This window comes from Tursiops truncatus, chromosome 6 (genome assembly GCF_011762595.2).
Source record: "Tursiops truncatus isolate mTurTru1 chromosome 6, mTurTru1.mat.Y, whole genome shotgun sequence".
In the NCBI taxonomy this organism is placed as follows: domain Eukaryota; kingdom Metazoa; phylum Chordata; class Mammalia; order Artiodactyla; family Delphinidae; genus Tursiops; species Tursiops truncatus.
In genome coordinates this window covers 23,446,130-23,472,582 of record NC_047039.1, presented here as the reverse complement: position 1 = coordinate 23,472,582, position 26,453 = coordinate 23,446,130, and the positions used below count along the sequence as shown (strand labels likewise).

Genomic DNA, 26,453 nt, shown 5'->3' with positions numbered 1-26,453 from the left:
TAACTTAAATTTTTTTACGTATTAATTCAATTAAAATAACACTAATAAATCCATTACATGTTAACTCACATCTTTTTACAAAAATGATGTTTTACCAGTAATTATTTTGTTTGGAGAAGAGCATCACTGTGTGTCTTTCTGTAAATCTCTTTAATGTCTGGCTTAATAAAAAATAGCTGGATTCTGATATCTACTCTGACATTCAATCTGCTGTGATAGGTTGTTTTGGTTGAAGTATATGAAGAAAATACAACCTCATGTAGATCTGTAGTTTGAAAAGGGAAGAGAATTTTTAGAGCCTTCAGATAGTTGCGGATATTCTTCTTTGATACTACACCAACACTTGATAAGTGGTAGCTTCTTAAAGGTTAGCTGCAATGTGCAATATGAAGTCTTATCAATGGAGTTTTTATCCTCTGTTACACTACAGTCAATTAGAGCATCTTGTACTTTGAACAGATCTGTGCATGGAAAATCTGTGCATGGATTTATATGACTATGCATTGACCACTGGAAAATATTGGTTCACTGAGTTAAGCAGAACTTCCAAATTTTGACCTAGTTATTATACAACATGAAACAAATCACATTTGTTAATATCACCACCAAGCTCTCAAGTGTTTTAATGACTGAAAACCTGTTGAGCTCATGGCTCTGAGTATAAGCTTTTCAAAATTTTAATTTTTGCTTGAAAGATTGAATGTTATCACAGGCAACAAGTAATGTTTTTCTTGAATCGATAGGCTCCATTTATTCATTTCTGAGAAAATGTCTGCCAAATGCTCAAGTCTAAATATTCAGTTCATCTGCCAATTGTTCTTTCCGGAAGAAATGATGTTCCATGAAAAAATGGCTAGTTTGGCTTGCTAGCCAAACAATCGCACAGTGTTTTTCCTGAAGAAAACCATAGTATTTTGGTATGCAGCAGAAGTGCTTTATGCAAACTTCCCATTTTGTCGTACAGAATGCAAAAGACTTGTACTCAGAGTTTGAGATTTAATAAATTAATAACTCTTACAGCACCATCATGAATATTCTTAAGTGAAACACTTTTTTTTAAACTGTGTGAATGCATGTAAGTGAGGAATATGGTTACTACTAAGTACAATTTGGTGCCACTGGCTTGATTTAGGTTGTACCAGCGATTTTACCCACTGTTGCTTTTGTACCATTTGGGCAAATGTCAATATAGTGAAGGCAAATACCATTTTAGTGTTATTGTGAAAACGGTTTCCACCCTGCAAGCCATCTGAAAGGGTCTTGGGTCACACAGGGTTCTGGAGAACGTACGTTGAAAACTGCTGAGATAGGGGTTTATTTTTCTTATAAGCTGTCTGCAAGCCTTCTGGAGGTAGGTAAGCACCAGACAGGGGGTTCTTCTTATTCCTTTTGTATCACAGAGAGGAAGATTCCAGGAAGAGCCTTAAGTGCCACTGGCCAGGACTGCAGGAGGCTCAGAAAGGAAGCGTTCGGGTTGTCATGCTTCTGTGGGGGGTGGCAGCAGAAAGAATGGGGTTAGCGATGGGAAGCCTCAGTGCCTGAACAAGTAAAGTACTTTTGGGCTTCACTGTTTCTCGTTTTAATAAAATAAAAGTCCACATTTCTGATTTCACACTTTCTTGTTTCAAAGAGAGGAACTACATATATTATTTTGTTTCTACAATACTTTATGGGACTTTTTGGAGGATTTAATAAGTTAACATAAAATAGGTAATGCCTGTCAACATTAAATAGGTAACACAGTGCCTGGCATACAGCACTGAATAAAACACCATCATCATTAAGCATCCCGGGCATCCAGTGCCCTGCGTGAGCTGGCACAATCCACCTTCCATCATCCTCTCCATCCACCCTCCTGACAAATGTCCACTGAAGCCAAATTGAGATGCTTGCTATTCCCTCTCCCCAACCTGCTTGGGCCCACCATCTACCACCTCTTTCTTGGGCCCATCCTCCTACAGAGTCTTCCAATCCTCCTCCTTGAAGTAACTGTTCTTCCTCTAGACTTGTGATATGGGCTGAATTATGTCCCCCCAACAAAGATATGTTGATGTCCTAATTCTCAGAACCTCAGAATGTGACCTTATTTGGAAGTAGGGTCATTGCAGATATGATTAGTTAAGTTAAATGAAGACGTACTGCAGTAGGATGGGCTCATGATCCAATGTGACTGGTGTCACAAAACGGCCATGTGAAGATGGAGGGCTGGAGAGATGCGTCTACAAGCCAAGGGGCACCAAAGATTGCTGTAAACTACTTAAAGCTAGGAAGAGGCATGCAAGTATTCCACTACGGTTTCAGAGGGTAAGGGTTTCTCTTGGATCCCAGCTCCATGCTCTTTACGTTTTGAACTCTCTGACTTTACTGTGCATACCTGTATTTTGTTTGTTGAAGCTTCTTGGTAAGTCACCCTTTTGTCTGTAAGGGTAGAAACCTGTGATTCCCTGGGTTTTAGGGAGCAGTAGGATTACAGGGCTCCCTGTAGATTATTTGTTTTAGGGAATCCAAAGGCAAAGATGGGTTCTACCTGGTCTAAAACTCTTGCTCCACTGTCCTCAAAAATTCCTATTTCCTATATGTATACCCACTATGGACCAGGAACTTGTGCCTTTTTGGAAAATGAGTGAACTTTTGGATAATTTGGAATTGTAATGGCTACTTTAGGGAAACTTCAACTTAGACAAGTCTACCTGAAAAGAGGATCTCAAACTTCTCAGAGACAATAGAATGCATTCTTTGATTGGTATGCAGAAGTTTCTAAAACACAAAATGATTCCAAAACTAACTTTTCTAAAAGAATCCTTACAGCATGCAAACAACAATCTTTAGCAAAAAACTTTGGTCATCTGAGCAGGTAACCTTAGCTTAGTCCAGCAGCCAGGAACACAATTTGGATCCAGCTCTTCTTTTGGGTTTTGTATTATTGTACCTGTGACATGGCTAAAATTTTTACTTTTTATTAATATTTATTTTGGCTATGCTGGGTCTTAGCTGCGGCACGCAGGATCTTCGTGGCGGCATGCTTGCAGGATCTAGTTCCCTGACCAGGGATCGACCTGGGCCCCCTGCATTGGGAGCGGGGAGTATTACCCACTAGACAACCAGGGAAGTCCCTAAAATTTTTAAATGAAAGCTAAAAGGTCTCGGCTTGTGTCTGTCAATATGTTTACCTATGTAAGTATCTATATTATGTATATGTGATAATTTTAAAAGCGTTCTATTTAATTGGCTAAAAGAAGACTAAGTGCTTGTATAAAGTATTCGTAAAAAACAGAAATATAGAATCTAACTCAAATATTTTTTAAGTTCACATGATCTGGGATAATCTTGGATAAATAAAAACTAGTTTAAGTTTGTTAGTTTAATAAAACAGTCATGTTTTCAGAATTGTCAGCATTAAGTATAGCATAAACATACAACTTTTTCTTCCTGGGTTTACTAGTCAAATTACCTCATGCTATCTCTATATTACAAAATTGTCAGCCAGAAAAATAACTTAAGATGATGGTTAGCTGTTTGATGTCTAATCTAAGCATAACTGTTAAGAAAAAGTTTATACTAAGTTTAACTAAATAATGGATATGCTTTGAATATCTAGGTCATATCCAAATAAGATAGTATACTGAGATATTGATCACTAAACATAAAGATAAGTTTATCTACTTTTGGCTTTTTAATTTTTATAGAGAGACAATGGATATCTGGGTCTGTTAATAAATATGTCATTTGCCGCATTAAAAAAAGTATGCTATGAAAAACATGTTTCTAAAAACTATAAATTATTTATGTACAGTTGGCACCATGTATCCTTGGGTTCTGCATCCATGGATTCAACTAACTGTGGATTGAAAATATTCAGAAAAAAATTCCAGAAATTTCCAAAAAGCAAAACTTGATTTTACCACATGTTGGCAACAATTTACATGGCATTTACATTGTATTAGGTATCATAGGTAGTCTAGAGATGATTTAAGGTATACAGGAGAATGTGTGTAGGTTACATGCAAATATACATCATTTTATATAAGGGACTTGAGCATCTGCTGATTTTGGTATCCACGGGGGTCCTGGAACCAATCCCCCAAGACATGGAGGAATGATTGTATTTATATATTTGCTAATTTACTACAGAATGTTAATATGTGATAAACAGTTCACAACTGCCTGCTTCCTAGTTTTCACTGGGAAGTAAAGATTAGTAATAGTTAAACTTAGCAAAGGGAAACAACTCTGCATACAACATATGGGAAGAAAATGGGATATATTTTTATATGAAGAGTATACAAGGAATATAAGATTTTAAGGGAAAAGAGAGCAATGTTGTCTAAAAAAAAATGACTGGTTGTTCCAGAATAAGAAAAGAAAAAAAAAATAAGACAAAACCTAAATGGATATAGAACATTTCAGGAGGTTTATGGAAAATAAATTTTATGTGTGAGGACAAATCTGGCTAAAATTGAATAGATATATTATAAGGTTTTTTAAAACTAACCTTTAATAAATAGTGTACTTATGTAAAACTAAAACAATGTTCTTTCATCTGCTAAAAGGACAAAGTTTTATTAGACTCTTAGTCTGCTCTTGGTAAGACTCTGAAAGGTTTTTCTTTACTTTTCAAGTAGTCTGCCTAGAAAACAAAGATTCTGTTGTTTATGAAAATAATTTCCTGTGCTTCATGTTGTCTTTATCAAGTCTGATTACTTAAGAAAACTGAGTCTTCTCTGTTAAAAAAGCTAGGGTATTTTACAACTACAGTTGACCTTTGAACGACATGGATTTGAACTGCATGGGTCCACTTATACTCACATTTTTTTCAGTAGATAGGTACTACACAATTCCAGGTTGGTTGGATCCAAGGATACAGAACCTCAGATTTGGAGGGCCAACTGTAAAGTTACATGTGGATTTTTCACTGCATGGAGGGTTGTGTTTCTATGTTGTTCAAGGGTCAGTTGTATATAACTTTCTGTATTTGCCTTTGAAATCTTTTGTCACCTTAGTTGAATGAATAAGTGTTGTTTCACAGTGACCTGTGATCCTATTTGATCAAGTGTCTTAAACATTTTGACCTTTTTTTTTAAAGTTATTTTATTTTATTTTTAAAATTTATTTACTTATTTATTTATTTTTATTTTTGGCTGCATTGGGTCTTCGTTGCTGTGCACAGGCTTTCTCTAGTTGTGGCGAGAGGGAGCTGCTCTTCGTTGCCGTGCTTGGGCTTCTCATTGTGGCGGCTTCTCTTGTTGCAGAGCACAGGCTCTAGGCACTCGGGCTTCAGTAGTTGTGGCACGTGGGCTCAGTAGTTGTGGCATGCAGGCTCAGTAGTTGTGGCTCACGGGCTCTAGAATGCAGGCTCAGTAGTTGTGGCGCACAGGCTTAGTTGCTCCGCGGCATGTGGGATCCTCGCAGACCAGGGCTTGAACCCGTGTCCCCTGCATTGGCAGGTGGATTCTTAACCACTGTGCCACCAGGGAAGTCCCATTTTGACATTTTTGACACACTTCCCAAAATCAAATTCTGACTGAAGTCTTTTTGACCTCAAACTAACTTAGGAATTTTCCAGAGGGTGCCTGGAAGACTTCAAAAGAGTTGCTCTCTCTCCTTATAACAGAGAAATGTTAATTTATTAGGCTTATTTGATATGTTAAGTTACATGGGAAACATAAATAAAAACTAATGTTTAACTTTCTTATATTTATTTACATGGTTGTATATTATTAATATAAGTAATTCAGAAATTATATGAAATTCCTAAAAATCTATGTCCTGCTGTAATGTTATCAGTCATAATTTCCGTTATTATTTTATAGTATTATACATCACAAAAATAACAATTTGTGGGCTTCCCTGGTGGCGCAGTGGTTGAGGGTCCGCCTGCTGATGCAGGGGACACGGGTTCGTGCCCTGGTCCGGGAGGATCCCACAGGCCGTGGAGCGGCTGGGCCCGTGAGCCATGGCCGCTGGCCCTGCGCGTCCAGAGCCTGTGCTCCACAACGGGAGAGGCCACGGCAGTGAGAGGCCCGTGTACCGCAAAAAAAAACCAAAAAACAATTTGCCTCTCAATTGCATCAATTTTTTGGTGAATTTTAACCATGGCTGTTTTTAAGTCTTTCGTCACTCACAGTTGTTTTTTATTCTCTATTCTTCTCTGAATGCACTTACAGTCAACTATAGGCAAAAATGCTTCATCTTCAAAGAGATTCATGGAAAGGACCCTGACAAGTACTCTAACGACTGGACCACCAGGGAATCCACCCCCGTCTTGTTTTTGGCAACGCTGGGTGGCTTTCAGAATCTTAATTCCTCGACCAGGGATTGAACCCCGGGCCCAGGCAGTGAAAGCGCCGAGTCCTAAACAAGTACTCTAAAGTATACGTTTCTGATAACTTTAAGATCGTAACACTGAACTGGGTAAGACTTTATAAAACTCTAATGAAAACTGGTTGATTGATGAAGCTGCTAACCCAAGATGAAGCAAAACAAGAATTAACAGGAGACTGAATGAACTCATGAAGATGATTATCACTTTTATGATTTAATTTAAACGTTGCTGGTTCTTTCATGTTTTTTTTTCCAGATTTAAAGGACCTCTTCTCCTGTCTCTTAAGCTACCTATAACTTACAGCGATTTAATAAAGTATACTTTTGTAAACAAAGTTGAAACATTTATCTTTTTCTCCCTATCTGATCCCTCCAGAATTCAGAAGCTCTTGTTAAATATTCTCATTTTTCATGGCAACACAAGTATTTATATAAACAATAAAAATCTGTTCTCCTTGTAATAGGACACAATTAGACAAGTCCTTGACTTAGCTTCTTAACCTAAAGAGACTTTAAAGGTCTAATATGAGATTCCTTTGTGGACTTAAAAAATTATTCACAACCAAAAAATTATTCACAACCTAAAAGTTGAGTTATGTTTTATTTGGCAGAAATGTTTAGGACTTAAGCCCAGGGGGCAGTCTCTCAAGTAACCCTGAGAGCACTGGTCCGAGGAGTAAGGGTGGGAGCCAGGTTATTTAGAAGTTTTGCAACAAAGGGCAGGTCGTGGGGAACATCAAAAGATTATTGTAAATTAAAGAAAACCACATATCCTAAGTTAAGGAATTTAGCGCTTTTCTATGTATGGGAAGATGCAAGAATCTGGGCTCACTGAAATCATTCCTTTGATATTCACCTCAGCTATCTGGGGCCAGTATCCTGTGTTTTCATATCCTGAGTTTCCTCAGGGTTCCCGTTGGAGGGCTGCAATTGCTGATGACCGTGACATCCTTTGTTTACTAATATGGCAGGAAATATTCCATTTCTTCCCTTATTACCAGACAGTTTTAAAGAACTTTTTAAGGTTGACTCTATGGAGCCAATAAAGCCCTTTGGATATTATGAAAGCTGTAGCCCCGAAATGTCATATTTAAAACTATGCATATAATTACTATTCTTAATACATTTATGTTAATAATCCAACTTTAATAAGACTAGACTTATTTATTTTATAAATTAGTTTCACTGTAATTATCTTCGATTAAAATGGGATGCCTATAAAAAATTTTCAGTAGAAAACTATAGTGTACCCATTATTCTAGTCCAGTTAATTGTCTTTGAGGTTTTGTTTTCTACTGTCAATGAAAAAATTAGTCAATCTAAGAAAAAAAATGGAAAATATTATTTGAGCCAAATTGAGGATTATAACCCAGGAACAGCCTCTCAGAAAGCTTAACTTAACTTAGCACAACTCCAAAGTTTCAGGTTACCAAAATCTGCAGATACTATTTTAGATGGACATTCCCAAAACATAATTATTCCTAAAGAGTTTGCCAAAAAGCTCTTCTCATTTACCTCTATTTTATTTACTTAAAAGTTTCATCATATCAAGTTATTTTCCTTGCTGACAAACTTTATAACAGGAATAATAAGATCTTATTTGATTTCTAATAAACCTAAGTATAATAAAAGTATTATGCTTAATGTTGATGGCTCTAAAGACATGTCTGCATTAATTAAAACAACAATCTTAAACTAACTTTAATACCAGATATTAATTCAATGCTGAATATTTCCCAGATTATATGAACCTGAAATTCATTCTGGACAGTTTCCTTTATATTTCTGAGTACTTATATAAATGAAACAGGAGGGAAGGAGGCAGGGCACAACATTTGAAAGAATGACATAACCAGAGGATATGACATAAACTGATTAGAACCAAATGGGTCCAAGATGGCAGACAAGTTGACTTCCACTAGACCTTGAGCCTCAGGATACCCTCACAAGCTAAATGACACACCCACAGGCACCATGACATTTCCAAGACCTACCATAAGGATCAAAAAGTGGGCGGTGGCCCAATTCCTGGAAATCCCTGCTCCTTCCTAAAGTAGCTGGCATACTCCTGCCACTCATTAGCCTATGAAATTACCCACTCGTATAAAAACTGACAACCCCATACCCTGGTGCCTTTCTCACCTTCTGAGATGACCCATGCTCTGTCTGTGGAGTGTGTTTCTCTCTAGATAAATCCACTTCTTACCTATCACTTTGTCTCTCACTGAATTCTTTCTGTGATGAGACATCAAGAACCTGAGCTTCATTAAGTCCTGAAACCAGGTGTGTGAACTCAGTTGGAAGACTGGGTTTTGGCCGGGTTCCAGTCCTGGCACGTGGGTTCAAGTCCCAATCTGAGGTGCACGGTTTCATAAGAGCACCTTAAGCCAATTAACTAGAGCTCTTTTACAAATTAATTTTGGCAATACCACACATTTACAACACACATATATAGATACATACAAACACACAAATGCAGAGACCCCATAGTTCCCATTCCAAAATTTCAGCTATGAATCAGTTAAAATAATTTTAACATAATACCCATCAGTTACAAAAGAGGTTGGATTCAAATTGTGTTTCTGGCAAATGGAACAAATCAAGGTTATCTGATTAGGTGGCTAAATCCTTTTTTTTTAAATTTATTTTTGGCTGTGTTGGGTCCCCGCTGCTGCATGCGGGCTCCCTACAGTTTCAGCTAGCAGGGGTTACACCTCGTTGCAGTGCACGGGCTTCTCATTGTGGTGGCCTCTCCTGTTGCGGAGAACTGGCTCTAGGCATGTGGGCTTCAGTAGTTGTGGGTTGCGGGCTCTAGAGAGCAGGCTCAGTAGTTGTGGCGCACAGGCTTAGTTGCTCTGCAGCATGTGGGATCCTCCTGGACCAAGGCTAGAATCCGTGTCCCCTGCATCGGCGGGCAGACTCCTAACCACTGCACGACCAGGGAAGTCCACCCTTTTTACTAATGTTTATAAAGACACTTAAGATTTCTATTTGTCCTTGACAAGTCAAGTTGTAAATTACCTACCCCCCCTTTGCTTTTACCTTCCTGAAATTGCACTTTTAAAAAGATGGTAGAGGGAAGGGGAAGGGTAAGCTGGGATGAAGTGAGAGAGTGGCATGGACTTATATATAATACCAAATGTAAAATAGATAGCTAGTGGGAGCAGCTGCATAGCACAGGGAGATCGGCTTGGGGCTTTGTGACCACCTAGAGGGGTGGGATAGGGAGGGTGGGAGGGAGATGCAATAGGGAGGAGATATGGGGATATATGTACATGTATAGCTGATTCACTTTGTTATAAAGTAGAAACTAACACACCATTGTAGAGCAATTATACTCCAATAAAGATGTTAAAAAATAATAAAATAAAATAAAAAGATGTTAGAGATAAGAATACCTGGAGAAGACCAGGTACAACATTTGCATCTCAAAGGCATAGGAGAAGAAAGGCAAGTTCCTCCTAGGAGGAATTTGTTCCCTTAAGGCCACAAAATTTTTCTCAAGACTTACAAGCCTTTTAAAATAAATAGGTGAGGTTTGGAGATTGGCAAAAGGGTTGGTGGGCTTTGGATTGTTTCTGGAGTCACATCGCTGGTCCTTTAAAAACTAAATTGTAAAACAAGGATGGTTGTTTTTAATTCCTCAAAGAATTGGGTGGCCATCTCAATGATATCAAAGGACTGGCACACCCATTCACCTATGTTGGAATGTTTTACTTTCTTTCATTTAGCTTAGGGGAGCAGCCCCCCCCCCCCCACACACACCCAAAGAAAAAGAAAAAAATTCCTGTTACGCTCTGAATATCAGCTTTGGTCGGTTTAGTCAGACTGGTGGCCTCCTCCCATCTTGGTAACCCATTTAGAAGCACTTTTGAGGATCCTTCCTGGGTTCAAGAGATTCTTTAACTATGGCCCTTGGTTGGGCCTTTGAGCTGAAGAGGCTTGCCTACAGCCTCAGGTGGTCCCATTTCTAAAGGTAACCACTTAATAGTGTCTTTAGAGTGGAAAGGCAATTCAGACAGGATTACTAGAATAAGTACTCAATAAATGAGGGTAAAGGGGAGCAGTAGTTGAAGTTTTAGGTACCTTTTATATCATTAACCTTTAGTTAGCCTTCTACAACAAATCTTTCAATGAGGCTATTTTGGAATTTTGAAGGCTTTTGGGACTTCTGCATACTAATTATTGAATAAAATAGGTACAATAGTTTGAAATAAGATCTCTATAAAATTTTAACAATTTATAAGACTTTCCAATTCAAAGGATCCAAGGAACTAGCTCTACAACTATTTTTCCCTGCTAACCTAATTTTAGAAAAGAGAAAAACTTACCGCTATTGTTTCTAGTAGACCCTACAGACAGAGATCCAGAAGACTGCCAGGTTTAACTGTGCAAAAAATGTTTTGGAGTGCCAAAGGAACCCAATTTTAGCCATTTCAGGGCCTGATTTCCTTTAATTCCTAATCAAGTACTTGCAAGCATACATAAACCCAGCTGGTATTCCCATAGGTGGCTGTCTGCCTGGGAGCTGTTTGGCCTTCGAGGTAAAATTTCCCATTATTAACTTGGTAGGCTAATTCAGATATGAGATATGATCTGAACAACTTTCTGAGGACAGTGTGGTGAATGAAATGTGTGCTGCTTCTGAGTCTAGCTCCCCAAGGGGTTACCCTTGTGTCAATTCAACTCTCTTATAGGTCTCGGTTTCCCCCTGCGACAGTCTAAAACTGCCGAAGTGCTAATGTTAGGGGAAACAATGACTGAAACCGCCCATCCTGGCCAGGCAAAGACAGTAACAATTTGCATGAGTTATTTTACGACAGGTGATCCTGGTAAGGAACACAGAACTAACAAGCCACCACCAACTGGAAGAATATGGGAAAGGTCGAAAGGAGAGAGGAGACACCAGTCCACATGTCCTACCAACCTCCCAGAATCCTCCTCGCTGTAATCCACCTTGGCTAAGAGGTTGCACGCGCCACAAGAAAGGACCCTGAGTCAGAATGATTGGCCAGAGACAACCCAGAAACTAACCCGATTACCATAAACCCTGAGACTGCGAGCCACGTGGCAGAGCAGTCCTCCTGGGTTCCCTTACGCTTATGCTCTCCACCCAAGTGCCTCTTCCCAATGAAGTCTCTTGCTTTGTCAGCATGTGTGTCTCCTTGGACAATTCATTTCCAAGTGTCAGACAAGAGCCCAGTCTCAGGCCCTGGAAAGGGTCCCCCTTCCTGCAACACTAAGTTATCGGTCTCTGTCTCAGCCCTCACGCTCTCCTTCTGCTCCCCCCAGCCCCCCACAATGGTTGTAGTAGTCAGTCTCCTTGTTCTTTGGAGTTGAATAATTCAGTCTCTCATTTAACTAGCAAAAGTTTTATTCAGACCATATATCAACTTGTTTAAAACAAATTTAACAGAACCCCAGCCATTTATGTTTCCCTGGATGTCCTGCCCAGATGCCTTTAGATCCCTGCCTAGGAAATGCACTGGTGCCCATTATGACTTCAAGTCTTAAGTAAAACCGCTGGAATAAAATTTCCAGGACCGTCAATCAAACAATGAGATCCAATAACAGGAGAACTCATCAGAACACTTGAGGAGTACTGAGAAGCCAGTGCTGTTAGGGGAAACACTGACTGAAACTGCCCACTCTGGCCAGGCAAGCTAGTAACCACCAACATGAGTTACCTTACAACATGGTAAGGAACTCGGAACTAACAAGCTACCACCAACCAGGAGAAGGGAAAGGTCAAAAGCAGAGAGGAGACGCCAGTCCACATGTCCTACCACAAAATTTTATTTGAGCCAAATTGAGCATTATAACCTGGGAACAACCTCCCAGAAAGCTTCGAGAACTGTTCGACCTACCTGTTAGAGGTCAAAGCATAGTTATTTAAGTTTTTGAGACAGAGGGCTGTATGTTAAATGACATATTATTGACAGTTTATGCAATCCAGATCTATGTGTAATGGGTCATCAGGGCCCCTTACAGGATTAAGAAGGAAGATTATTTCCTAAGGAGTTCTCATTAATGCAGACGCACAGTACACAATAAACGGGAGGGAGGAGCCCAAATGGGCAAAGAAAAATTTTATGTTTAAATTTTTGCTCATCTTGCTATAGAATATGAATTTTATTTCATCACTACTTATAGAACTCAGAGAACTCACCACAACAGATTATATGTGGACAACGTTCATGCCTGTTGCTGTATAGAACCTCTGAGGACATGATCAAAGATTGTCAAACTGCAAACCAGGAAAATCCATCAGATTGAAACTGCCAGCCTCATTCCATCATCTAAAGATGCTTCAGACTCAAATCTAGAAAATTTCTCAGCTGGCTTCTCTCCAAAATTGGAAACAATTTATAATTTGCTTGAACTATTAACTTTTATTTTTCCTTTGTTTCCATAGAAATGCCTCATTAAATTATCTGTTTGCCCACATCATATAGAGGCCTAATTTAGATGGAAGCTCACCTAACTCTGCCTCCTGAAATAACACATCCTCATGTTCATCCTGTCCTAAGTAATCACGAGGATATGTGTTTGCTAATACATCATGTTGTGTCTATGTAAATTACTAAAAAAAATAATGTAGATTGACTTAGAATAGTAAAACCTGAATTTGATTATAACCTATTTAAGTTATTCAGTTGGTTAAATCTTGGCTTCCGGGAATCTCTGCTCAGGGGAATTTTTCAATCCTTGGTTATCATTCTCCTTATAGGCATCATATTAACCTCTCTAATGTGTTGTATTCCCTTAAGGGTTTTAAATACCTTTCGGCAGCCGCTCACACATCGAATGATATCTGTCAGGATTAGACAACTTGAAGAACTCAATGATCTGACATCCCATGTCTATGATGACAATGCAACTGCTGGTAACAGTGACTACATGACACTCTGTCCTGACAACTCAACTAGCAGAAACATTGAATATGTGATTCTTCAGCCTGGCTACATCAACAGTGGGAACCCAGAGTAATACTATACTAGTTGGTCACACTCTCAGCCTGCTGAGAGAATGATTAAACCTTTGGCAGTTGGTTGGTGATTGATCCAACTTCCAGTCCTTCTCTCTTCCCTGGAGATCAGGGGGTGGGATTGAAAGTTCTAACCCTCTAAGCACCTGGTTAGTTCCTCTGGTAACCAGCCCCCACCATTAGGTGTATTCTAAAAGTCACCTCATTAACATAAAAAAGATACCTTTATCGCTCTCATCACTTAGGAAATCCCAAGAGTTTTAGGATCTCTGTGCCAGGAATGGCAGACAAACACCAAATAAATATTTTTTATTATAAATCACAACACCACACAAGGTCATAAGGGTGGGGCCTTAAGCCAATAGGACCATGGCCTTATAAGACAAGGAAGATCTCTCTCTCTGTCTCTCTGCCATGTGTGGACACAGTGAAAAGGTGGTCTAAAAGCCAGGAAGGGAGCTAGCACCAGAACCTTGAACTTGGACTTCCAGCCTCCAGAACTGTAGGAAAGTAACTTTCTGTTGCTTGAGCCACCCAGCTTGTGATTCTTTGTTACGGCAGCCCAAGCTGAGTGAGACATGCTGCCATCTTCTCTCACACCTGCACTTTTCTGTTCCAAGCCATCTGGTGGAGCAATCCAACTGCTTCTAGAATTATCTAAAAGCATCACTGGTAAGAAGCTGGTGGGACCAAGGAGCACTTCCTCAGTCCAACACTAGGCCTGTTTTGACTGCTAAATGTTAAGTCCTCTCTGAGAAGCCAGTGCCCACTGAGGATGACTTGCCCATGGCCCCACGGCTCATCACTGACAAACCCAGGCTTCTGTTTATCACTTCAATGTCCCTTCCCTGCAATGGGCCAACCTCTCTTTTGAAAACGAGTCATGAAAACCTCATGATACCAATCCCTAATAACACATATTTAAATACAGGAAAATAAATAACATAAGCATGAATATTTAAAGCCAGGGAATTTAAAATGTAATATTTGCACACTGAGATGTCTAATTTGTTTGCTATGCTGATCAGAGCAGAAAATGTTTCCATAGTTCTATTTGTATATTCATAACTGTTAGTAGACAGAAATGAATCGTTGTTTATACATTTTGTCAGTGAAAAGAAACAGTCAACTTTATGTCAAGTAGCCTAGGGTCCCATGTTTTGCACATGCTCCTCTTTTGGCGTGGAGAAGCAATCCAGTGTGTCAACAAAAGGCAGGACTGAGCAGAGGTGCACTGATGGGAACTTCTCAAATATTCCTGCTTAGAAAAGGAATTTCCGTAATAGAAATAGTCTCATTCAGAAGTGGGGGGAGCATGCATGCTGAACACAGAAATGTAGAGTCATGATTTTACTGTAGAGTTTCTCCCCAGAGAGACTTTGAAGACCCCATGTACTCAGCCAACCAGTAGTTAGCTCCGGAAACGTTCTGCCTTTCAGTCGATATCATGGTTATAAGCAAACCGAGATGTCACAGCGGTTGATAACTGTTCCAAAAGAAATAGAGCCAGACACTAGTTAAAGGCAACTAAGATTTTATTCAATACTACTGCAATAGGGGAAAGAGTTAAACTCAATTCCAAAGGCAAGGACAAGTGGGGATTTATGGCCAAGAAAGGGGGGTTGAGGCATCATCGAATGGAAAATTACTGAGAGGAGACATCAAAGGTGAGGTATTCTTGGTAAACCTACTTAGGAGTCTTGCTGAAGGCAGGCTAGAGTGGTCAGTTCATGGGTGAGGGATGACTTAGCAGGATTCTTTGCTAAGACTGCTGAGGCAGGCTGAGGATGGGCCCCGAGTGAAACCACAGAACACGTCTCAGGGCTCGGTGGAGCTCAGTTTATGTGTTAGCATGGAAAGAATTCAGTGAGAGGCAAAGTGATAGATAAGAAGTGACTTATTTGTATAGGACGCTTGTGAAGGATACAAGCGGGCAGGCAAGAGGGCTCTGCCCGGAGAACTTAGCGGGCTATACGTTTATAATCAAAGGAAAAGTAGGGAGGGGGAGAAGACCATGTTATTTCTCTTTCTTGAGTATACCTCAGACTTCCATAATCAGCTCCTCCTCTACATTGGGCGGGGTAGTTTTTTGGTCTCTACATAGTCAAACCAGGACTGTCGCGGTGCTATTCGAATCAGCAGAAGGGTGGTAACATATGCTAAAATATGGTAAATCATCTCGGGTTTCAGTATAATGAGGGTCTTCTACTTTGGTATGTCACGTTTGCCCTACATTTTAGTGCACACAGAGGATCATGTCCTAGGGGTCTTAATTTACTAACCTCAACCAGCAGGATGCAGGCCTCATTGACCTGATGTATAGTTTTGTTGTTAGTTTCATTATTAAGCAAGCCTGCTTTGTTTCACGATTTTCTGATTGCTTTCTTGAGTGATCATTAATTTACAATGTTCTCCCAAAGCCCCCTAAATTTCCCTCTCTATCTATAATCCCTCAGTGGGATTTTTAAACTAGCTATTTAATTATCCTACTCTATCCCTATCAGAAGGAAGAGGCCTAGTAGAGAAGAGGGTTCAGAGGAGCCTGTCTAAAGTTCGGTCAAGGAGTGTCTTTAACAGAACCGAAGCTATCAGACAGGAGAAAATGCAGAAAAGATTGCCCTTAAATTCAGGTGGGAAATGGATGATAGGGTAGAGTATGTAAGTAGCAAACTATTTTTATAGTGGCAGGGGTCAGGGAGATGGGGCTGGGGAGGGAGGGCAGGTGTGAGGAAGCCCTCATGGGGCTGCTCTCAAGCATCAGCAGTAAGAATGCTGCCTGGCTCCGTGGAGACTATCCAGGACACGTAAGACTGATTAGCAGATGCTAGCAATCCAGGCACTCTTTGATGCCCTGGAAGGAAGTTGGGTATGAACTGATGCGGCACAGCCCAGCTGGGGTTAGGAGTCACCTAATCTAGTTTCCAGGACTCCATTTGTGGTTGCTCCTATGCTCAGTGGAGGAACATGTGTAGGAGACTTGATTCCAGAAGAGGCAAGGAGAGGGTCCTGGGCTTTCTTTCGTGGCACCTGCAGCCCCCTTCCACCTTAAAGACCAGCCAGTGGGATGGGGTCAGTAGCGAATGACACAAGATCATGCTTCAGGAAGGGTCCTGGGAAGTCCCTTCCTAGACTGGTTGAGAACACCCATTAGACGCAGAACTTGAGGATGAGCTGAGCTGTGCCTGTGTCCCTCATGAGGAAGGCTCTTGAGAGCAGGGTCCCCTGCTTACACACACGCGCACACACACACACACTCAGAGCAGCCACAGGAGGAGGGTCCCTAGGTGAGGAAGGGTGCTGGTGCACTGTTCTCCCCAGGATCCCTCTTTCCTGGAGGGCTGTCCCCACTTCACCATGGTACCTGAGTGGGCTGTTCTCTCAGAAAGGGACATCCACCCCTCCCCCAGCACTCTGAGGGCACACAGTATTTATACGAATAATTGGGAATTTCTTGGTGGGCGGTGGCACCGTTACTAAAATGAATGTTCTCTACTTTGCTCACTGTGGTGATAAAAGAAGAAACGCCAAACATCACAAAATAGTTTTCATGATATTTAGAGTTTAGCTACATTCATCTTAGTTCTGAGTTTTAAGAAAAGTCAGGCACCTCCATATGCAAGATTTATAGTTCTCCTAGTTCCTCTCAAAAAAAAATTTGTTTTTCCTCCGATGCGCCTGTAAATTCCCCTGAGTCTTCCAAGAGGACAGTGAATCAAGGCTTTGGCAGCGCGCTTCATGGAACAGCAACAGTCCTCCGACAGAATTTCCCTTAACCCTGGCTAGTAGCGAACAGTGTCTGCGCATTTTCGTCCCATTTCACTGGGAAGCGGGGTTGGGGGAGGGTAGCGCAGAGAACCGGGAACAGCGAGCGGCTGGGAGGGAGCTCGCGTCTCTTCTGCCCGCGACCCCTCCTTCACCGTCGCTCATTCATTTCGCGCCGTTTCCCTTCCCTTCTCTCTCCATCGCACGCGCTCTATTTTCCTCATTCACCTTTGCTTTTCTCTTGTCCCCGCGGGAATATAAACTCCGCGAGGCTGGGCGCGGGCCGGGACTCAGGGCGAGAGGAGCGCAGTCGGCGTCCAAGGGCAGGGTGGGATCCTGTCCTTACTCGCATATCTGATGTTTTGTTCACCACTAACTTTTTTTTTTTGCATTAATTTTGAAAACTTAAAATATTGCATCAGAATACTATTTATCTTGGTCACTGAGTTTTTTGGCGCTAACTCCCTTGAATTCTCCCTTGAATTCACTCGCCCCGCGCGAGTGCCTCACCCATTCCGCGCAGGGAGTTGAAACTTTTTTGCTCGCTGTTGAATCCCAGTGCCGGGCACAGTAATACTCTGGTTCTCGGAATAAAACATTCTTTAAGAACCGCCTCCAGTTTCTTGCAGGGACCCTCCCAGTCCGAGCGCAGTACTTCGGGGCAAACCCCAGGAAAGAACAGGGTGTCCCCAACGCCGGGTCCCTACCCACTAAAGGTGGAACAGCTCTTACCCTCCTGCGCGGGTCGCCGGGACCCCTGGGGCAGGCGGGGAGCGACCGATCGCGGGGTGGGGCGAGCGCCAGCGGGACCTGGGGCGAGGGTGCGACAGGCGGGGCTCAGGGGAGGAGCGGAGGGGGAGGGCATGGGAGGGGGGGAGAAGAGTGCGTCGCCGGGAGCGCGGAGAAGGCTTGCCGCGCACGACCGAGAGCTGCGCAGGTGGGTGGGAGGTGAAGGAGGCTGCAGAGGAGGGCTTTGGGGCGGGACGCGGGGGTAGGAGGGTCGGGGGCGGGGCCCCTTGGCTCCCTGGAGGCGGGTGCTGTGTGTGCCGCTGCTGCGGCCGCTGCGTCTGGGGTCGCGGCTGTCTGTGAGTGTACACCCATCTCCCCAGTACGGACGCTCTTACTCCTGCCGGAGGCCGAGGCTCAGGCCCGTGCCGAGGTCCGGGTGCCCGGCTGTGCGAAGGGACCTAGCTGGTCCCTTCGGCTGGCTGCAGGTGGACGGTGACCGCAGGTGACCGTCCGCCTGTAGGTGATCAGCCACCTGCGCTCACTGCCGCCCCTCCTCCGCCTCGTTTTCCCGCAGGTGTCCGTGCGCTCCGACTCACCTCCCCGCGTCTCCCGGCTGGTGTCCTCCCGCCGCAGCTATCCAGGCTCCCGGCCATGGTGGACGTGCTAGGCGGGCGGCCCCTGGTGACCTAAGACGGCACGTGGGTGGAGGCTGAGGCGGCGCTGCAGAACAAGGTGGTGGCTCTGTACTTCGCCACGGGCCGGTGCGCGCCCAGCCGCGATTTCACGCTGCTGATCTGCGACTTCTACGCGGAGCTAGTGGACCAGGCGCGGCCGTCCGGGCCCTTCGAGGTGGTCTTCGTGTCCGCCGACGGCAGCGCTCAGGAGATGCTGGACTTCATGCGGGAGCTGCACGGCGCCTGGCTGGCGCTGCCCTTCCACGACCCCTACCGGCAGTGAGTGGGGACGGATTGGGGGTTCTGGGAGCTGTTAGGCGCACCCCCCAACCCCCATCCCAATCCCTCATCCCTGTGCTTCTCCCAGCTATCGGGAGCTCTTTGATAACCCCATCCCCACGCCGTTCGAGCCTCTCTCAGCTACATCGTAGTCTCTGCTTCGGCTTCCCAGGGAGGCTCTAGCGGTTGGCTGACAGGGAGCATCTGCATCACCATGGGCGCTTGGTGAGCCTGGGCAGTGGCCTACTCTAGCCTCTGACTCAGTGGGTCTGAGGCTCCGGGAATCTCAATTTATAAGGAGTTCTGGTGATGCTGATGCTGCTGTCCAGGAAGCCTGCTCTGGTAAATCACAGCCCGGGGATGCCCCATCCTACAGCACAGGAAGATACCGCCCCTTATCTGGAGAGCGGAAGAGGGAGACCCAGAAAGGCCACTCAGGTCAGAACTGGAGACCATGGGTTGACTGCTGTGGGCCAGTAGTATGGGACTGGGGGCCGTACTACTTGAGGCCGAGGACTCCAGGGCTGGAGGAACTTAGTGCCAGGCCACGTTGCAGTTTCATTTTTACTGGCAGTGACTGAAATTTCATTAAGACGTCTCCTGCTCCTATAACTGTAGAAAGAAGCAGGTTCCTGGACTCTTGAGGAGACGTGTCAGAGGTGACAAAAATCCTTGCTCTCTGAAAGGATCTTGCCCCACCCTTGCTTTAGAAAAGATGTAACATGGCAGGGAACCTCAGCTCCGCTGGATTTCAGAGTTTGTGAGCAAACTGGAAATTGACCCTAGTGCTCTATTGGGTGTGGTCAATGAGCTCCATGGAGAGGAGGAGGGAGAAGCGGGGGGGGGGGGGGGGGGGGGGGGGGGGGGGGGGGAGGTGGTAGGACCTGGGAGGGGGAGGAGGAAAAGGAACGATGTGGGGGCTTCCCTGGTGGCGCAGTGGTTAAGAATCCACCTGCCAATGCAGGGGACACGGGTTCGAGCCCTGGTCCGGGAAGATCCCACATGCCGCGGAGTATCTAAGCCCGTGTGTCACAACTACTGAGCCCATGTACCACAACTACTGAAGCCCACACACCTAGAGCCCATACTCTGCAACAAGACAAGCCACCACAATGAGAAGCCTGCAACACAACAAAGAGTAGCTTCCACTCGCCACAACTAGAGAAAGCCCACACGCAGCAATGAAGACCCAGCAGCAAAAAATAAATAAATTAAATTAAAAAAAAAAAAAAAAGAGGGGCTTCCCTGGTGGCGCAGTGGGTGAGAGTCCGCCTGCCGATGCAGGGGACACGGGTTCGTGCCCCGGTCCGGTAAGATCCCACATGCCGCAGAGCGGCTGGGCCCGTGAGCCATGGCCGCTGAGCCTGCGCATCTGGAGCCTTTGCTCTGCAATGGGAGAGGCCACAACAGTGAGCGGCCCGCATACCACAAAAAAAAAAAAAAAAGGAAGGATGAGGGAGGGACGGAGGGAGGGGGAGGGGGAGGAGGGGAGGGGGGAGGGGGGAGGGGAGGGGGAGGGGAGGGGAGGGGGAGGGGAGGGGAGGGGAGGGGGAGGGGAGGGGAGGGGGAGGGGAGGGGAGGGGAGGGGGAGGGGAGGGGAGGGGGAGGGGAGGACTTTGTGGAGGATTTGCAGAGAGGAATGGAGCACAGGCACCAATTGTCTGGCATGTTGGGGGTCTCCTCTGGTGTAAGAGTCCACATGTAGGTTTATTGCTCTTCACAAAGTACATTACACCACCGTCCCTTAACAAATATGGAGGTGAATTTCTGGGTTTTGTTTTATAGCAGCATGTGTTGCATTTCTCTGGGGATTAATATTCAGTTGTGGCATTTCCTCCCCCCCCCCACCAAATTAATTATTCTGAGATGGTTTTCCTTCTGGACAATTAAAAATGGAAGCTAACTTTGGAAAGTTTCCTGGAGGAGTCATCTCCCCCCAGCACATGCTTTTGGTGATGCCGAGGAAGAAGTGAGGCCCAGGCCCTCGACGGTGCGGTGCGGGGGGGGCGGTGCCTGCTTCCCGAGGCCTCACTCACAGCAGGATTAGGAAAGTCTTCGATGATAAATCCAAATGCCCGTGATTTACTGGCAGAAGGATTCATATACCTTCACATCTAGTGGTGGTTGTAAAGTTTTTGATTTGCTTAGCGTTCAAGTTATACACAGGTTTTGAAAGAACATACTTAGTTTTGAAACTGACAGAGTGACAGTGTTAGTAATAAGATCAGGCCCTGGGCAGAGCCCAGCTGTGGGACCTATTCGTGGGGTGACAGGAGGTAAGGTATTCAATCTCTGAGTATAATGATACCTCACAGGACGGATGAGGACTGAGCTGATGCACGAATTCAGAGCGTTGTCAGCTGGTTGTGTACCAGGACTTTGTGTCTGTTGCCCATTTCACAGTTTTGAGGAACAGGGACTGGTACTCCTGGCTCTGGAACCTGTCCTTTTGGCTACGACTTCCTCTCCCAGGGGACACTGAGCCTCAGCACAACCTTGCTAGGAGTGGGGTGCGGGGGGTTGCTGTGCTCCCTCCGCTTCCCAGAGGGAAGGCTTATCTGGTCAAGGCCCATTCAGTCCACTACAGGTGCTGAGCTGTTCAGGGCACAGGCAGCTGCACTCCGCCAGCTCAGGCTGGCCAGCCTGAACTTGGAGGAATCTGGAGCGGGGGGGTTCTTTGGGGGGAAGTTAGCTCCTTGTGCCTCCCCCTTTCCAGACTGAACTTTGTTAATCCTGTCATTGCAATTTATAAGTTAGGAAATGCGGTATTCTGTGGGAAATTCTTGGAGCTAGGCCCTAAATTCTGTTCATCCCAGCCTGCATTTTGGAATCAGATCATGAGCAAAAATGGAAATAACTGCCACCAAGGAGAACTAAAGAATGCAAGAAGCCTCCAGGAGGCCTTTTTGGAAGTTCTTAATTTGTGCAGAGCACGGCATCTGCTTGGTGCTGTGAGAAGATGGGTCCAGAACCGTCATCACCAACCAGTCATGGTGAGGGACCCCAGGCTGTCTTCCCTCAGAGGCCAAAGCACATCATCTGCTGTCCACTGGATTTCTGCTGACCAGCCTGAGGCTCAGGAAGAGATAGATCACCACAGAACCCACACACACCCCCTCCCGCCTGGGTTACCCCAGGCGTGGCTGGAGGTGCCGCTGCAGATGCACCTGCAGGAAGAGAATGCCTAGAGCCACTCACCTGTCCTCAAGGTCATGTGGATCTTGGCTGTCCAGTGCAGCCGGCATACAAGACCCGGCCTAGAGAGGCAGATGTTTACTGACGTCCCTACAGCTAGGGGCAGCGCGGGCCAAGTGCGGGCTCTCAGGTCCCGCCCAGATGCCTGTGTGCAGGTAGGCAAGAGGCCTGAGAGGGGGGACAGCATCGAAGACCAGGTTCTGTCCTGCCTTCCTTCCCTTTGTTATGGGCCCAAGAGCCAAGTAACAGCTTCTGACTTTGCCAGCAGGAATTTCTATCACTTGGAGCCTGGCATGTGAGACCCACTCAGTCCGTGTCTCACACATTCCCCTCCAGCATTTGACCCACGATCACCTTGTTTTCTTCCCTTTCCACCTGTGTTCTGCCAGACTGGAAAACTGATGTTCCAGAGTACTCCACACACTTTTCCACCTCCACAGGTCACACACATGCTGTATCCTCCAACCCTGGAGCCTCTGCTTCTCTGCCTAGTAGCTCCTCCTTTGTGCCCCTGGGGACACGGGGAGCATGTCTGGCCCCAGAGTCCTATGCCCTCCATAGCTCGAGCCAGTGCCACCCCTGTGCTAAGGGTATGTGTCCGGGGGGTGGGGGGGTGGGGGCGTGTCTCTGTAGTCTCTAATGTTAGACCAGACATTGTTCAGTGCTTGGCGCCTGCAGGGCACTTGTTTGATGGATGCTCGGAGCAAGTAGAGAGATATGTTCTGTAATGGTCTGCCGGTGGCTGAGATGGAAAGAGACTGGAGACAGAAGTTGCCATGGCAACCCAGAAGCAGTTGTGCCAGGGATAAGGATGTTCTGCTTTAGGTGGAGGGAGGGAGCCAATGCTGCAACTGCACACAGAGCGAGGAGGAAATGAGCTCTCAGATTTCCCCGAAATGGTTAAAATTCTCAGAGTTATCACTTCATTCTGCCCAGCAACAAGGCTCTTTCCTTTCTGAGGCTTGGTCTATTCTCTCTGGACACAGTGCCCAGAGGAGATGGAGATGACTTCGGGGGAGGAGGGTTGTTTTGTGTCTTTCCCACATGGTTCCAAGGTTACAGCTCTCCCCAAGCAGAGGCTGCCAGGGTGGGGATTTGAGGACCCACACTGGGTGACTCTTTGAAAAGAAGCTGGAGCAATGAACTGTCTTCAAGCCTCCTTCTCGCTTCTCAAAGCCCCACCTGGTTCCTGATTTCCCGTGTCGTCCCTTTTTCCTTCCAATCTTGGTAGAGCTTTGCTCTGTTTTTTAGTCTAAGAATCAGGTTTGGTTTGTTGCTCACCCCATGTTGATTCATTTCCTTGTCCAGTGATTTCTGTCCTCAATCTTCTTTTCCCTTCTTTCTACTTTCCTTGTAATTGCTTCATCATTGTTTTTCTAGCTTCTTGAATGAAATGCAGAACTCATCTATATAGAGGCCTTTTAATTTTGGATAAGAATGTGTAAGACATAACTCTCTGTGTCTAATTGTATCTATAGCTTGGGACCCATAGTATATGGGTATTATGATTTCATATATAATATATGGTTATTTAGTTTTTAACTGATTCCAAAAATTATTGCTTATTGGTTTCCAATTCCATTATGTCATTAAGTGGTCTGTGTATCACCGATTATTTGAAATATATTAAGATCCCTTTATGACCGAGAACATGACTGGTTTTGTCACCATTTCATAGATGTTTGAAAACAAGGCATATTTTCTCTCCATTAGGTGTAGGTACTGTGTTTTTTTTCCTGCTTGAATTAAGATTTGTCTTGGCCTTGGATACTGGAAAGCAGCAGGAAGGGCCTGATGGAGGCGTCACAGGGGAGATTTAGTAACAGGAGGGTCTCAAGTGCATTTTTCCTTCCACTCAGTTTTACAGCCCTGAGGGCGACAGATGAGGGAAATCAGACTACAGTTAATGTGAGGCCCTGGCAAGCTGGCTGTGGTAACAGGACAGGGATTTTCACCGAGCTGTCCTGTCTTGAGGGTACTAATCCCTGTGAAGGTTATGGGGAGACTTGCAAAACTAAGAAGGCAGAAGCTCCTTTCTTTAAATGAATACAAATAATTTTGTGAAATGGTCACTCAAGGGGTTACATGCGACAGTAAAATGTTTCACCCATAATGTTAATCAGTGTGTCCTTGAATCTGTAAGGCAAAAAGTCTAGTAAGCCTTTGTAGAACTCATGGAATTTTAACTTTCGCTATTATACGTACCTGATGTATTTAAACCTCCTGAGATGTAGGAGGGATACAAATTTATTGGGTTATTTGTGGGTTTAAAATTGCACTGTGCAATTTGGTAGCCACTAGCCACATGTGGCTACTTAAATTTAAAACTGACTAAAACGGAATTCCCTGGAAGTCCAGTGGTTATGACTCAGTGCTTTCACTTCCGTGGCCCGGGGTTCAATCCCTGGTCAGGAAACTAAGATCCCACAAGCTGCTTAGGGCAGCCAATAAATAAATAAATAAATAAAATTAACTAAAACCCAAAATTCAGTTCCTCAGGCTCACCAACCAGATTCCAAGTGCTCCGTAGTCACATGTGGCTGTGGCTGTGACATTGGGCAGCACAGATGCAGAACAGTCCCATCACTGCTGACATTCTTCTGCAACAGCACTGTCTTGGACCCAGCTAGCAGCAAGAAGAAAAGAGCCCAAAGGAATCTTCAGCCCAGTGGGAGGGCTCACCGGGCAGGCTGGATTCTAAGGCTTTGCAGGCTCAGCTGGCACTGGGGAGGCGCTGGTCCCTGCAGACGTGCAGCGGCCTGTCCTGTCCCACGCTGACCCTCGGTCGCCCTCTTCTCTCCCACAGTGAGCTGAGGACCAGGTACCACATCATGGCCATCCCCAGGCTTGTGATCGTGAAACCGCGGGGACGTCATCACTGACAAAGGGCGGAAGCAGATCCGGGAGCGGGGGCTGGCCTGCTTCCAGAACTGGGTGGAGGCAGCTGACATCTTCCAGAATTTCTCCGGTTGGGCTGGGGGGATCTCCGGGGACCTGGGCAGGTGTGTGTCACTCCTGGTGCTGCAGCGTGAACATGACAGAGAAGAGGAGCATCCTGTTTCCTTTCTCGACGCTGGTGGTTTCTTTCAGGCAGAAGCACTCAGCTGTGATGGAAAGAAAATATTGCTCAGGGAATGCCCTCCCTGTAGCCTTGTTTGTAGTTATTTTTATTATTCTTATCATAGCTTTCTTCACATGAGCTTAAGTGTGTTCACATTGAGCTATTGGAAATCTATGCAAAACATGTATTTATACAGGCTCTTCAGGTGAAATAGCATATTTATTGATACATTTTCTGGAGATGCCTTTATTTTAATGATATGCTTTCACAAGTACATTTATTACTACAGTTTGCAGAATCTATTTGCTTTAATAAACAAACCTATTTCCACCTGGAGCCCTCTGATTTCCTTCTTTTCCTGGCAAACCAAGTGCCCTTAGGAGGAAAGTGAAGCACTCGAGAAATACCATTCTCAAACACTTTGTTCAGTTTTTCAAAGGGGATAGTTTTAATTTTTTTATTATTTTATTTTATTTTTTAACATCTTTATTAGAGTATAATTGCTTTACAATGGTGCGTTAGTTTCTGCTTTATAACAGTGAATCAGTTATACATATGTTCCCATATCTCTTCCCTCTTGCTTCTCCCTCCCTCATACCCTCCATATCCCACCCCTCTAGATGGTCACAAAGCACTGAGCTGATCTCCCTGTGCTATGCGGCTGCTTCCCACTAGCTATCTATTTTACGTTTGGTAGTGTATATATGTCCATGCCACTCTCTCACTTTGCCCCAGCTTACCCTTCCCCCTCCTCGTGTCCTCAAGTCCATTCTCTGGTAGGTCTGCATCTTTATTCCCGTCTTGCCCCTAGGTTCTTCTGACCATTTGTTTTTTTTTAGATTCCATATATGTGTGTTAGCATATGGTATTTGTTTTTCTCTTTCTGACTTACTTCACTCTGTATAACAATCTCTAGGTCCATCCACCTCACTACAAATAACTCAGTTTCATTCCTTTTTATGGCTGAGTAATATTCCATTGTACATATATAAAGAAGATATATGGATATCTTCTTTATCCATTCATCTCTTGATGGACACTTAGGTTACTTCCATGTCCTGGCTATTGTAAATAGAGCTGCAATGAACATTTTGGTACATGACTCTTGATAGTTTTTAATTATGAGTCTTCTTGGGACTTTTTTCTTCTTTTTGTTTTCTTTTCTTACACTTGCTTTTAATAGCATCACAGTATCTTAGAAAGAAAAGAAAATTTCAAGGCTGCATAGTCACATCTTCAAGATCAAACCTCCACATCTTCTAAAAGATGCTGATTGATCCAGGTAAATGAAAGTTCACACATAAACTTTTTTCTTTTTAATTTTTATTGAAATGTAGTTGATTTACAATGTTGTGTTAGTTTCAGGTGTACAACAAAGCGATTCAGTTATACATATATATTCAATATATAACTATACATATTCCTTTTTTTAACATTCTCTTCC

The 26,453-nt window shown here is 44.2% G+C and overlaps 1 protein-coding gene and 1 long non-coding RNA gene across 2 annotated transcripts; one reads left to right on the top strand and one right to left on the bottom strand.

Moving 5' to 3' along the window:
• Window positions 1–606: 606 nt before the first annotated feature.
• On the bottom strand, window positions 607–18,484 carry LOC117312564 (uncharacterized). The gene is made up of 2 exons (XR_004526912.1): window positions 18,397–18,484; window positions 607–1,485 (listed from the first exon to the last, which is right to left on the bottom strand). It is a non-coding gene; the product is annotated as an uncharacterized lncRNA (long non-coding RNA).
• NXNL2 (nucleoredoxin like 2) lies at window positions 18,240–25,313 on the top strand. Its single transcript, XM_033857750.1, is given in 3 exon segments — window positions 18,240–18,753; window positions 24,755–24,808; window positions 24,810–25,313. Coding segments are annotated over 3 exon segments (765 nt in total). The 5' UTR covers window positions 18,240–18,451; the 3' UTR covers window positions 25,219–25,313.
• The last annotated feature ends 1,140 nt before the right edge of the window (window positions 25,314–26,453 follow it).